General features: G+C 53.9%; 1 protein-coding gene across 6 annotated transcripts in view; it reads right to left on the bottom strand.

Annotated features, from left to right (window-relative positions):
- Window positions 1-258: 258 nt before the first annotated feature.
- SEPTIN11 (septin 11) overlaps window positions 259-13077 on the bottom strand; it is an 88310-nt gene continuing 75491 nt past the window's right edge. For 2 of the 6 annotated variants that reach the window (XM_032334659.1, XM_032334663.1), the window contains exons 8-10: window positions 9739-9871; window positions 8210-8397; window positions 5177-8130 (exon numbers count right to left, since the gene is read on the bottom strand). In XM_032334659.1, coding sequence (XP_032190550.1) covers window positions 8112-8130; window positions 8210-8397; window positions 9739-9871 — 340 coding nt within the window. In that variant the 3' untranslated portion in view covers window positions 5177-8111. The other 4 variants (XR_004283507.1, XM_032334662.1, XM_032334661.1 and 1 more) reach the window with 4 other exon arrangements.

Here is a 13077-nt window from a genome sequence, read left to right as displayed (position 1 = left end):
ATAAATTGAGCCCTAGAGGCAGAAAAGTCCTTGACCCCACACTGACACATTTTAAACACGATTAAGACTTGTAGGTCAAAACGCTAGTGACACCCGAGGGGTTTTCGTGGTTGTATCTGAGATCAGCAGAGATTCTTAAGCAGAATTCTGTGACTTAAACTTCACTTAGATTTCCCCTTGAACTTAAAACTGGCATAATTTTGATACCAAACTCAGTTTGAATAACCAATACATAAAACAGAACTGGCTAACTGGAAATTTTTTTTTTCAAAAACAATCCCAAACCGCAAACAACTTATATAAGGGATGCAGGGTCACAGAAAAAGAGTGAAATCAAACAACAGTGGTTCCTGAATTTAAAGGAAGGATGCCCACTTCTCTCTCTCAAGAGGCAGATGGTCAGCTGAAAAATAAAAACATTGCATCAATAGAACACTCCAAATAAAAAAATTGTAGCCATCTCTGTTCATGCAATATCAAAAGTTGAAAAAAAAAATCCCAAACTCCAAAACAACCCATAAAAACTAACAAAAGCAAAGAGGATGTTGCCCAGCTCTTATGGCCTGATTGGTGGCCGAGGGTCCCGATGGGGCTGTTCAGAAGGTCGCTCACGGGACAGAGAGGTCTGGAGTTAACATGAGATCGAGTTTGTGGGCCCTGGAGGTGCTGCCCAGCCCAGGGTGGGGTACGTGCCGTCTTCAGTCCGTGAGTTCTCAGATCGGCAGCTTCAAGAACATGACAGCTACGCGACAGGGTCCCAACACACGGCTACCTTGGGTCTTGGCCCACGTTCTCTTTTCCACTCAATTTCCTTGTGAGTGTGATTAAGTATTACCGTTTTGGGTAGTGACAAGTCCCTTTGGTAAGCACCGCGGGCAGTGGTTGGTAAACAGACATGGACAAGTACAAACAGCGACGCGTGTTTGACCCGGACTTTACAAGAACAGGAAGCGACGGTGGAAATGAGGAACTCTTCCCCGACACGTGAACAGACAGCTCCTGCTCGGCTAATGCTCTCTGTCCATTAGGAGAGAGGAGGGCTTGTCAACAGGATGGTTACATAAAGAAGAAGCTACAGAAGAGAAAAGAGAAAGATTCAGATTCAAATTTGATTCTTAAAAGCTGAACAAAAGGGGGAGCGGGGGCTTCTCTACGACAGCTGGGCGGACGGTGGTGCGTCAGCCTACGGGCTCACTTCTGTGAGCGGCCCCGGCGGCGCCGACACCAGGGGCCGGGCAGGGGCCAGGGACAGCCGTGCGGACAGAAGGGGATGGGGGAGGGGGAGGCAGCGACCACACGTGAGGGACAGGACACCACAGGCGTCTGAAACCAGCAGACAAGGCAGGAAAGCACGAGACTCCATTCCCTTTGCTTTTATCCAATACGAGAGTCGTGTGTACATGCGCACAGCAAACACGGACTGAAAGAACTCACAAAAGGGCACACGTTGTTTGGGTAAAAATATATTTTCGCCCATATCGTGTCTTGGCACTAGTGATAAATGCATAGATTACCTGCCCATCACGCTCCTACCTTAACAGACGCCAAATTACTGAGCATGGTTGCTACGTGACTACTTTCGTACTTAAAAAGTGGTATACTTCATATCAATACAATTATTTTCGTTTTTAAAAAAGACAAGTGTCTAACATGCGGCTTACACATAAAACAATTCTGCATTAACACCAAAAGTAGGTTACACAACACTTCTAGAAACACACTGGTTATTTTCAAACAGCAAAATGACAGTGACCTACAACTACAATTTAAGGCATATCAGCATATTTTAAAATTAAGAAATAGACAAAGTTCTAATGCTGTTCACAGCTTTTCATTTATTTAAAAAATTCCCTTCAGACCTACATACAAGCTAGACTTCGTAGGTCACAGTTTCCACTAAAAACTCATCGCATATGGACCCTGTCAGTGGAACCAAGACTTTCTGGAAGCTGAGACTTGATGATTTCAGACACTTGCAAACGGCAAAGCAGAGAGATCTGAAAAGACAGGTTTGGAAGGACCACACGAGACACAGTAGGACACGGGTCGGTAACAGCTGAAACCCAGATTCAACAGTGTGTGTGTGCAACACTATGTCAGAAAGTGAAGAAACCCAGTCCGTCCATTTGAGGTGCACGAGAATGCAGAGTAAGTGTTATTGCTGGTGAGATTACAAAGCAGAGAAGGAAGACAATAAGGAACCTGTGCCCAGTGTGACCTTCAATGTTCCCCTGGTTGAGATGCCCTTTCTGGACAAAACTCTGACCAATTAATGAGGAGCCTAAGCTGGGAAAACAAAGTCCCTAACTGCCAGAAAATTCTCGTGCTTTTCCATCATTCTACGGCACGTACAACCATTACACGGACCTAAAATCCAAAAGCAATGGTCATTGTGGCTGAGCAGAAGATACGGGGAGAGGCCAGCTAGAGCTGTCTAGCCGGAAAAAAAAAAAAAAAAGGTGTGTTCACGGCCAGCGGTCAGCGGGAGGGAAAGACCATCAAACCGAGATCTTCAAAAAAGTAAGCAACCTGACATAAAAAATATTTCCCTCTTGGTTTTCTCCAAAGGAAGGTGGTCATTTCTTATTCTAGTTTTACTCCACAGTCAGAACCGAGGACCTTCTGGAATGTCCAGTGATGCCCACAGGTGCGAATCACAGCCTGGAACAGAACTTCTGACTTCCACATGGCATCAAGGGAAAGCCAAATTTGTATTTACTGCGGGGAAGGTACAAATGTGGCTATTTTAAATATATTTCGTGTTTCCTTTTTCTCGTAATAAACAAAGGCTACTCTAACCTTCCCTCCCTTCTTCCCTCCAGAAGGGGGGGGGCATCTATCCCGTTTGTTTCTCTGATTTCAAAACGTCAGAAAGTTCTCCAAGTTTTCTTAGTACTGTACTTACATGCAAAGGCGAAAGCACATCCAATTAGCTTTGAGGGTATCATTTATTCCGTGCAGAGCCAAGGACTACTGTGAAGAAAGGCACAGACACAGAGAGGAGAGAAGGGCAGCAACACCAACCCAACAGGGCCAGGGCGCGGGGCAGAGAGTTCAGAAGCAACGTTGTTTATAAAAAAAGGGAGAGCGAGCTTCTAGAACTTTCTTTTGACTTTTTATTCCCTGACTCTCCATGTGGTTTATTTTGTTGTGACAATTTTCTTTGGGGGGATCAATCCGTCAACAATCTTGGGATCAAAGTCGCTGGATGCCTTTCGCAGCGAGGCTCCCTTTCGAGAAAGGCTTTAGCACTGCATTAAAAACGGTCATTTTGCGGGGACCATTGCGGAACCGAGAAGCTGTTTTGTTAGAAGGCACAGACAGCTCACACACAAGCAGCAGCCGGAGCGCACACGACACAGGCGTCAGGCCTCGGCGCGGCCACGGCCCGGTCAGCCTCGGGGGAGCGGACGTGCCCAGCAGCCGGGCGCGCGACAAGCACGATGGGACGAGGCCGGGGCTCCCCCCGGGGACTTCGCGCCGCCACTGCGGTCCCAGCCCGCAGCTCCGAGCCCGGCCCGGTCGGCCTTCAGCGGAACCGAATCCGGACTTCGGCTGAGGGCGGACCTGGGTCCGGGGAGACCCTCACTTCCTTGCCCCGAGCATGTGGTTAAGCATGAAGAGAAGGAACGAAACTGCTGGAATCAACCAGAGGCTTGTGACAACGACCACAGAGGGTGCGTGCGGGTCCAGGGGTCCCAGCGTGTCTGTCCCCTTCACGCAGCGTGTGGCCGGCGGGGGCCAGAGGAAGCGGGGATGGCTCAGGGCAGCAGCCGCGGGCGAGGACCCGCAGCCCCCGGGGCTGTCAGCAGCGGGGCAGGCCGGGAAGACGAGTGACAAGCCCCCGAAGGGGCGGTACAGGCGGGGACACACACCCCCTCCCCCCGAGTGTGGTCTGGGGTCTGCGTGGCCTTCCTGGGCGGCCCTGACCCTTGCGGCCACGGCCACGGGCGCACCGCAGCGCGGAGACAGGGGGAGGAGACCCTTGGGACAGCCGGACCTGAAACCCCAGCCCTTCTGGCCCTTCTTTCTCTGCCCCCAGGAACGGGCGAGGCCCCCAGAAGTGGGGCTGCAGAGGACACCAGCTGGTCACAGACTTCCTACCTGCCTTGTCCCCGACGAGGGCCCAGCGCGACCAGCAGCCAGCACCGAGCCCTGAGCCGGCCCCGAGTCCCCAGCCAGCCCCGCCGCGGACAGGGCGAGCGCCGCTTGCTGCCAGCGCGGGAGGCCGTGGGAGCTCGTCCTCTGGTGGACGCAGCTTCTGGCCACGTTCCACTACCTGACCCTGCAGATCCCCCACCGGGACAGGTTCAAGGTCGTGCTGATAAAAGGGAACAAAATTGGCTTTCTCATTGCGGTCCAACTTGGCCAAGACTGGAGAGGGGGGGGATTGGACACGTGTTTAAAGCCGTAAAAGGGGATGGTATGAAGAGACCCCCAGCACGGGTCCAACAGTGTTATCGTAATAAGGAGAATCCCACGCAGGAGTGACAGTCCTGCCAGCTGGCCCCTGTTCCACCTGCGCAGGAGGCCGCCTCGGCTGGGGCGGGGACGGAGGAGGGGCAGAGTGGGTGGTGGGCTCCTGCCACCAGGGGTGAGGAATGGAGAAGAGCAAACGGCCGTCACGGGCATCGGGACGAGCGCTCAGCTGCTGAGGCGGTGACGAGTTCTCCCGACAGGCGTACACGGAGCCAGCGACCCGCCGGCCCCCGGTCCCAAGCGGCACACAAGCAACAGGCATGCTTCCCGCTGCTCGGAACAGGCATAAAAGGCAAATCATTGACTTTCCAGAAACAAAGTCCAGCGGCACACAGCTTTTGGTGTCATTCTCTTGTTCTGTCATTTTCCGCTACCCAACAACATTCAGCAAAATGAGTTAATAGTTACTGGTGTCTGGGGAAGGGTAAAAAAAATAACGAAATAAAACAAAAGGACACAGATGGCAGAGATACAATATTACTGCAAAAGCAGGTGAATGCGGGACCGTCCTTGGCTTGCCAGGCTTTATGTGAAGCTTGCACTGCAAGTTAAAAAACAAAACAAAAAAGTTAGAAATAATAATAAATAAAAAAGAAAGGAAAATTAGGAGCGCCAGCACCAGCATTCGGTGATGGTGAATGCTCATGCAATGATTATGGAACTGACAGAAATTAAAACCACGCATCGGAGGAAGCTATTCTACAGGACAAGCAAAAGCAACATTTTAATACTGAATTAAAGAACACACAGTTAGTTTCCATTTCCATGTAATTAAGACTTTAGGACTGACTTCTTGAAACCACTCCATATTATATGGAAGGTTTTCTTTTTCTCAAATAACACAGAACGTTATCCACTAATTCGGCTTCCCCTCGGCGCTGAAGAGAAGCGCATCGTTCCGTGTCTGGGCGGTTGGAGTCAGAGAATAAATCTGCAGCACCGTCTCTGAGCCGTTGACTCGGGGACTGGCGTGCAGGGGACGGGGACGGGCCACGCATGCACTCGGGAAGGAGAAGTAGGACCGGCACTGGGGGGTGGTGGCCGCAGCTCTGGGGGCAGAGCGCGACACCTTCCCCGAGAGCCGCAGGCCTCCCCGCAGGCGCGTCCGAAACATGCAACCTCCTTCCTTAGCGAGGAGGGAAAATCAAACTTTCTCTACAACAGAGGAGCGGACGGCTGTGTAACCTGTCGTTCTCGGATGCCAGCGACCGTTTGTAAATGATGGATTTTAAAACCTTCTTTCCGGGTGGATGAAACGTCACCACCCAGGCCTCCTGGCAACGGCAGTGGTGCCGAGTTTTCCAAAAGGAGGAGCGCGGTCCGCTGAAGGCCTCACCCTGGGCAGCGCCAGCTGGGGAGGGCGGGAGGTGCCCCCGGTCGGCTGTACTCTGCCTGTCACCTTAGGAAATGTGGGCTCTCGTGCCACCACAGGCCAAGAAGTATAAAACCTTACGTATGTTAAAAAGGGGGCGCATCCCCAGAAGAGCAAAACAGAATTTGAAACTATTAGAAACACGAAGTTAATTTTCAAGGTGGAAGCATAGCGAGTGAATAAGTGCGCATCTCTTTCTAGAACGATTTTCTCCCCACAACAAAGCCAGCTCTAAAGGGGCACACAGGGGACCCCGGTATCGCCTCCAGCCACGTATCCCATTCGTCTCCAAGTGCTGCTCCGGTGACCGTCTTCCTGTGTCCTGTCCAGCCCAAACTGCCCCCGGGGCCCTCAGGCGCGAGGTGGGGGTCCCCTCACCTCCACACCCAGGCCTCCGACCGGCAGCTGCCTTTGGCCTCAGATGGGGAAGTTGTAGAAAAGGTTAAGAACCCAAAAGTATGTGCTTGTCAGGTAGGAAATCTGGTCACTGCTGTGCGCCAAATGAAGTCTAATTCTAGCACTAACACAAGGGAATGTATAAATAAGGCTAAAATAGAATTTACACATATTTTGTGTGAACTTGAAAGGCATTATACAACGCTAAGGCCTGAGGCTGGGATGAAAATAACCTAAAATGATCGAAAGGGCAAGGAGAAACCTCCCTCCCCGGGAAGTCTGTCCCTACACAGACTGGTGTCCAACGGAGGCACAGTGCGGAGCAGCTCGTGTAGCTTGTGTGGCTTCAAGGCACGTCCAGGGTGCGGGGCATCTCCTCGGAGCGCTGCTGGTCTTTTAAAAAGATCTTAGAAGACGTGGACCTTCACGCACACGAGTGCTTCAGGGTAAGAAAAACTTGACTCTGGGTCTCCTAAGCCGTGAGTCGGCAGCTGTTTCATCCGTACCGACGGATGTGCGCCCACACGTGCGTGCACCCACTCACATTCACACACGCACACACGCACTTACACGCACACACGCACACAGACACACGCACACACTTGATCCCGGGCGAGCTCGGGTCAGCAGGGGACGAGGCCCCGCGACTTCCCGTCCGGCCGCACTGGAGGAGCCGAGTCCCGGCCGCACGGACCGTCCCGGCGAGTGGCCGCCGCTCCCGGCGCGCACATTCCCGGACGGGGTCGCGGTGCCGGCAGCGGTTCCGCTCAGACTCCGTCCGGCCTGACCTGGTCCGGCCCCGGGGCTCCCTCGCTCGCGTCTGGACCGACCGTTAACCCGCAGCGCGCTTCGCCCACGCCGTGCCGTCGCCCAGGGAACGCGCTTCCTTCTTCGGCCTCTTCACGCGTGTCCCGCGGCTCCGCGTCCCGGAGTCCGCGTGTGCGGTGGATGCGAAACCGTGCGCGGCCGCGGGGCGAGAGCATCGGGACATTGGGCGACGTCCGTCGGGGCGCGCACCCCGCGGCCAGGCCCAGCCCCGCCCCGGCCTCTGCCCGCCCCGCGCCCCGCAGCTCCCCCGCGCCTGCTGCCCAGCGCGTCCCCTAGAACCGGGAACCTGGCCCCCAGGGTCAAGACTAAGAACCCCGACACCCGTCGCGGCCCCGAGAGCCCCACCCGCTCAGCAGACGCGGGACGGCGGCGCCCTGGGCTGGCTGGCCCGGGAGACCCGTCCTGCCCCTGCGCCTGCCACGCCGGCCGCGACCCGGGACGCCCCGCGCTGGTGCGGACGGGCCGGCGCGACAGGCCGAGGCCGGCCCGCACCCCCCGCGGGACCCAGGCGGCCGCCGCTGCCGCTGCGACGGGAAGCGGCGACCCAGAGAGGACCCGACCCGGGGGCACGTGAAATCCAGGCTGTGTCTCAGATACTCTTTCCTGTGCTTCGAGGATGGGGGCGGGGCGTCTGGACGGGAAGGTGGACGGACCCACAGTTCACCGGTCGCATTTAGGGGAAAGCGCGGCGGCCCCTAGCCGGCTGTCCCGGTCTTCCCCTTCGGAAACAAGACCTTCGGTGACTGGCGTATCAGGCCGCGCCACACAGAAGAGAACGACCTTCACCACCGTCCGTCCAGGACGCCCTCATCGAGTCTCGAGGACGGTCTCCAGAGAGCACTGAAGAGAAACGGACCGTCTTCTCCAGTCCTAGTGCTGGTGCGGAAGACGCCGCGGGACGGCAGGTGCCTCCAGCCCGACCGCGTGCCGCGCGGTCCGGTGTTATACGTTAGGTCTGTGCACCCTTTGCGCACACTTTAGAAACCTGTACCATCTCCCTGCACTGCGGAGAACAGACTTGCTTTTATCTTTCTGGTCACAGACCAGCTTCCAGTCTGTCCATGGGGAAAGCGGAAACATGCAAGAGGAATAAATGGTTAGGAGGGCCCCGGAGCGTGGGGGACACCCGCTTACTTTTTCTTATCCTTGTCCTTCTTGGTTTGCTGCGCGCCCGCCTGCTGCGTCTGGGACTGCAGGAGCTGAGCCGCCGCCTTCTTCTTCTGGAAGTTGCTCACCTCCTCCTCCAGCTCCTTCTTCTTGTCCTCCACCTTCTTCTTCTCTTCCTGGTGGGTCCGCTTCAGGAGGTCAAACTTCTCGTGGAGCTGGAGAGGGAAAGAGGGGGCGAGCCGGGTGAGGGAGTGACGGCCCTGCTGGAGGCCCCGGGCATCTGTTCAAAAACGACGGCCGCTCCGTGTTGCTGCACCTGCGATGGGGGGCCGGGGCGGGGGCAGAGAGCGGCCTCCAAGCCCGGCGACGCGCCCTTCAGACTTGGACGCCAGCACACTGAAGGGAATCCTGTTCATTCTTACTGATAATAAAACACATGGTCATTGCAAGAAGCATAAAGAAGAAAAAAATTATCCACGCTCCGAACTAGCAATTTACCCAAGTGGTAAGAGTACTTCTGGATTTCTGGTCCTTTTTCCCAGTGTGTAATAGACACTCACTCACTACAGACACACACAGTGATACAGACACTACAGGCTACTGGAATAGTAAGAATCTGTTGGGAGGTTTCTGGCAAATTCCTTCATAAATCGAATTCAGAAAATTATCACGAGGCAGAAACAAAAGCACGGAGGAAGGGAGGACAGAAAGAAGAAAGAGAAAAGCTCTTACTGGGTAATTTCAGATTTCTCTCCGGCTTCCACTTTGTACCTATCGCCATCAATAAGCCAGGATCAACTCTGCTCGGCAGCAAAACTATACCGAGGGCTTAGCTCCTTAAACAGCCCCTGAAGTTCAGTTGTCTTGATCAAGATTACGTTAAAGGGGACGATGAGGAAACCGTGCAATTTGGAAATGTACAAGCCCGAGATGCTCCTGATGGGCCGTCGGATTCAGGGAGATTATCGTCTCCCCCGCCCGCCCCCGTCTCGGTGCGATGCGTGCCACAGCGGAAATCTGTGCGAAATTCCAGGAGGCGGTTAACGGGGCCTGGTCACAGGCAATGACACGGAGTCTCGAGGCCCTGGAGCAGCGAGTGTGAGCCCCTCCAGAAGAGGCCCACAGCTAGACCCGTCACCCAGCAGCGGGCGCCCCGGGGCCCCTCCACGGCTTGGCTCACCGGGTTGGCGGACAGACTGTAATAATGGTCCCAGAATCCCAACTCTTCCGTTGCAAGACTTAAAACTGAGAAAATACAGAGCTACAGAGAACACGGGACCTCACCTCGAGACCTAAGGTCTAGTTCTAGTTTCAGCTGCGCTACATACTAGGTTATGTGGCTGCAGAGATCATCCAACCTCCAGGCCTCGGTTTTATCATCTGGGAAATGGGGCTAAGAATACCTGACCGGCACGTCCTTGCCACGTCCGTCTGCTGTTCGTGCGCTAAGACACATGCGGAGAGCACGCAGGAGCGCACGGAGTTCTGCGCACCCGGACGTGCCCGTCACACACCTTGCTGACCTGTGCCCGCCCCGAAGGAGACAGGCGGCTCACCTCTTTCTCTGCCTCTTTAAGTTCCGCTTCCTTCTCCTTCACTCTCATCACAAACATCTGCCTCATCTCTTCTTCTTTCTTCTGAAGTTCTCCCAGAAATTCGTTCCTTTTCGCTTCGTAGGTCTCCTGGAGACTGTTCAAAAGCCACAAACCAAGGACAATGTTGTGAAGTTGAACAGGATATTTCAGCTTATGTAATTCCTACTCGCTGCTTCCCAAAAAAGAGATGAGGGAGGGGCGCCTGGTGGCTCAGTGGCCACCTTCGGCTCAGGTCATGATCTCAGGGTCCTGGGATCGAGCCCCGCATCGGGCTCTCTGCTTGCAGGGAGCCTGCTTCCTCCTCTCTCTCTGCCTGCCTCTCTGCCTACTTGTGACCTCTGTCTGTCAAACAAATAAATAAAATCTTTAAAAAAAAAAAAAAACCAGATGAGGCTGCCACCTCCTGTATCAAAGGACACAGAACGTGGCACACTCTGTCCTTTCAGTCACGCAGTGAGAACAAAGACAAGCCCACGGAGAACCGGAGCCGAGTCAGCGGCGTGATCCGGCTCTCCATGGGTGACTCTCTGGCCACGCTTCCCCCAAGTGTCTTTGCAGAGGCGACGCCTGGGCTGGGCTGGCCCGTAGCTCCCAGATCAGCCAATAAGGCAGGCACCAAGCAAGAGGCAGAGTTTTAGGGCATGAAGGCCGCATAGCATGGCAGAGAGCACGCACCAGCACGGGAACCCCCCAGCAGGGTCTGGACTCGGGCGGCAGCAGCTCAGCGGCCGGTCCCGGGAAGGGCACCGTCCCTAGGCCTCAATGTCGTCTGTAAGAGGTGGATATGGCGGCACTTACCTCCTCGGGACAGGATCATGGGAATGACACAGGGGCCAAGCGGGGACAGCCCTGGACACACCACCAGGGGCAAACACCCCTCTTCTCCCACGCACGCCCCTCCACTCCCCAATTCAGAAAACGATGCCGTGACCCACCTAAAGAGACAACCGTCTATCTACAAATGTTACAGAAAACTGCTACTTTTCAAGTCCCATTACCAACGGTAAACCAAGCGGGCAGGAGTTTTATTTTTACCTGAAGCCTCACCCTCCTCCTGACGAGCTACAGAACTTTGAGCCCAGTATTTTGAACTGAATGCCAGACTCGGCTCTATCTGTCCGTCAGAGCAGATACGCTGCCGGAAAAGACGCTTTTGGTGACACGAGTGAAGGAAACGCCCCCGTCCCCACACCGGCACTGAGTCTGGTGCGGTGCTGTTCCCACTAGGCCCCTGCCGCTCCCCGACAGCCAGCCTTGTTACAGGAACACAGCGCCGCAGGATGAGCCCCTTACCTGCGGACTGAGTGCCTCCCGGCTGCTGACTCCGCGTGGCGAGCGCCGTGGACAGCCCAGGCCGCCACGCGGAGCCTCCTGCGTCCACACTCGTCCTCTCACAGGAGGAAAAGGGCGCTCAGGTGAGGGAGCAGGAGACGCGCAGATGAACGACCAGAACGTGCATCAATCGGGATTGCCTGGAATTCTCTAACCAACACTTTTATTGGTTGATTAAAGTAAGTTCTCCTGGGGCGTCTGGGGGGCTCGCTCAGTGGGGTGTCTCACTCGTGACCTGGGCTCAGGTCATCGGGCCCCGGGTCAGGCTCTGCACTGGGCGCGGAGCCTGCTTCCCTTCCTCTCGCTCCGCACACTCTTTCCCCCAAATAAATAAATGAATAAATAATTTTTAAAAGTGCTCCTGCCCTCACGAGTGTCAACACTACTGTTAAGGAACAATCAAGTACTTTATGAGTTCCCAGAGGCACGTTTAGCTTGCGTGTTACCTTTGGAAACAAAAACAACTTTGGCCAGTGTGGACGTGGTTAATGTTAGTAGCAGTATTTGCACTTGAAATTTAAGATATGGAAATGTACTCTCAGAACTAATTCATGAATTGGATTCTGCTTGTTGGCACCCATGGACTCTTGGTCACCTTTACTTGGATCAGAGTTGCCAAAGGCAGAAGAGGACCTGCCTCTGGTACAAAAGTTTGAGGGAAACATTTTTAACTTTACGATAATGAATGTAAGTGCCCACTTCTTCCTAACGAGAAGTAGAACACGTTTTACAGAAATACTACCCAACATGTGTTCAGAGATCACTGGGTTTCAAGGGATCTTCAGAAGAGGGGTTCCCGAGGCAACAGAGTCCAGGGAAAATGCTCTGTGAGGTCTCCTGTTGGAGAGTCACAACACGCATGTCCCCCAAGCACGGGAGCCCGTCAGGATCACCTGGGCCCGTTTTATTGGACTTTCCTGAACCGTTTCCTAACCCCAATCCTGGAGGGGCTGATTCAGGATGTCAGGCGAACACGACATCATCTGTATTTTTAAAATGCTTCCAGGTGACTTGATAAAACTCGTCCACCAACAACCGCTTGTCTTAAATGCTCTAAAAGTCCTTATGTACAAGAATCTGTTTATTTGCTTAGAGCTCCCCAAATCTGTTTAATCGTGGAAACTTCTTCAAGTAACCCACAGCTACCTACCTAGGGTATGAGAGCCCTCACGATGACTCTGCCTCATCCGGTCCCAGCCAAAACCTACCCATGCTCCAGTTTCTGGAGATACATTTCAAACTAGGGGTCATGACCCAAACAACAGTCTTAACCAGTATGCTCAATGAAAAAGTTTAACAGAATAGAACAGAAAATACCACAGTGCAGGGCAAGCACTAAGAACAGATGTACTTCAAAATTTGCAGACCGGATCACAATACAGAGAACACGTTTTACAGTGAAGGCTGCCACCCAAAGTCAGAAAGCCTGTGTCCTAGAAAAAGGCGATCAGGCAACGCTGCGGCCAGTCGGAGGGCCTCGGCCGTGGAGACCCAGCCACAGTCTTGGCATCTGGGTTGGAACAAGGAAGTGGGCTCAACAAATGCCACTCGTGCCATCACTGTGTCCTAGGACATGAACCAGCCTCCGAACACTGACCCTGAAAATGATGAGCAACACTTAGGAAATCTTAAGCCTGAATTCCAAGGAGTCACAACCCCAGTGGGATCCTGAGAATGACCTGGAACCACCACACATTCACATTCATGGGGTCACCGTCCCCAGAAGCCTCTGCCAGTGGAGTTATGAGACACCAGAAGCCCTCACTAATGCTTTAGGTCAGTACAAACCAGTTCTGTGTCATCCACTCACAGATACCCACTGGATGACGTCTCTGGCCGTTTTTAGCTCTTCGACTTAATTTCTCTTTTTTTTCTTTTTTTAAAGATTTTTTATTTATTTATTTGACAGACAGAGATCACAAGGAGGCAGAGAGGCAGGAAGAGACAGAGAGGAGGAAGCAGGCTCCC

This window comes from Mustela erminea, chromosome 2, assembly GCF_009829155.1.
Source record: "Mustela erminea isolate mMusErm1 chromosome 2, mMusErm1.Pri, whole genome shotgun sequence".
Taxonomy (NCBI): domain Eukaryota; kingdom Metazoa; phylum Chordata; class Mammalia; order Carnivora; family Mustelidae; genus Mustela; species Mustela erminea.
The sequence above is the reverse complement of the archived record's forward strand: the minus strand, read 5'-3'. Positions and strand labels throughout refer to the sequence as shown.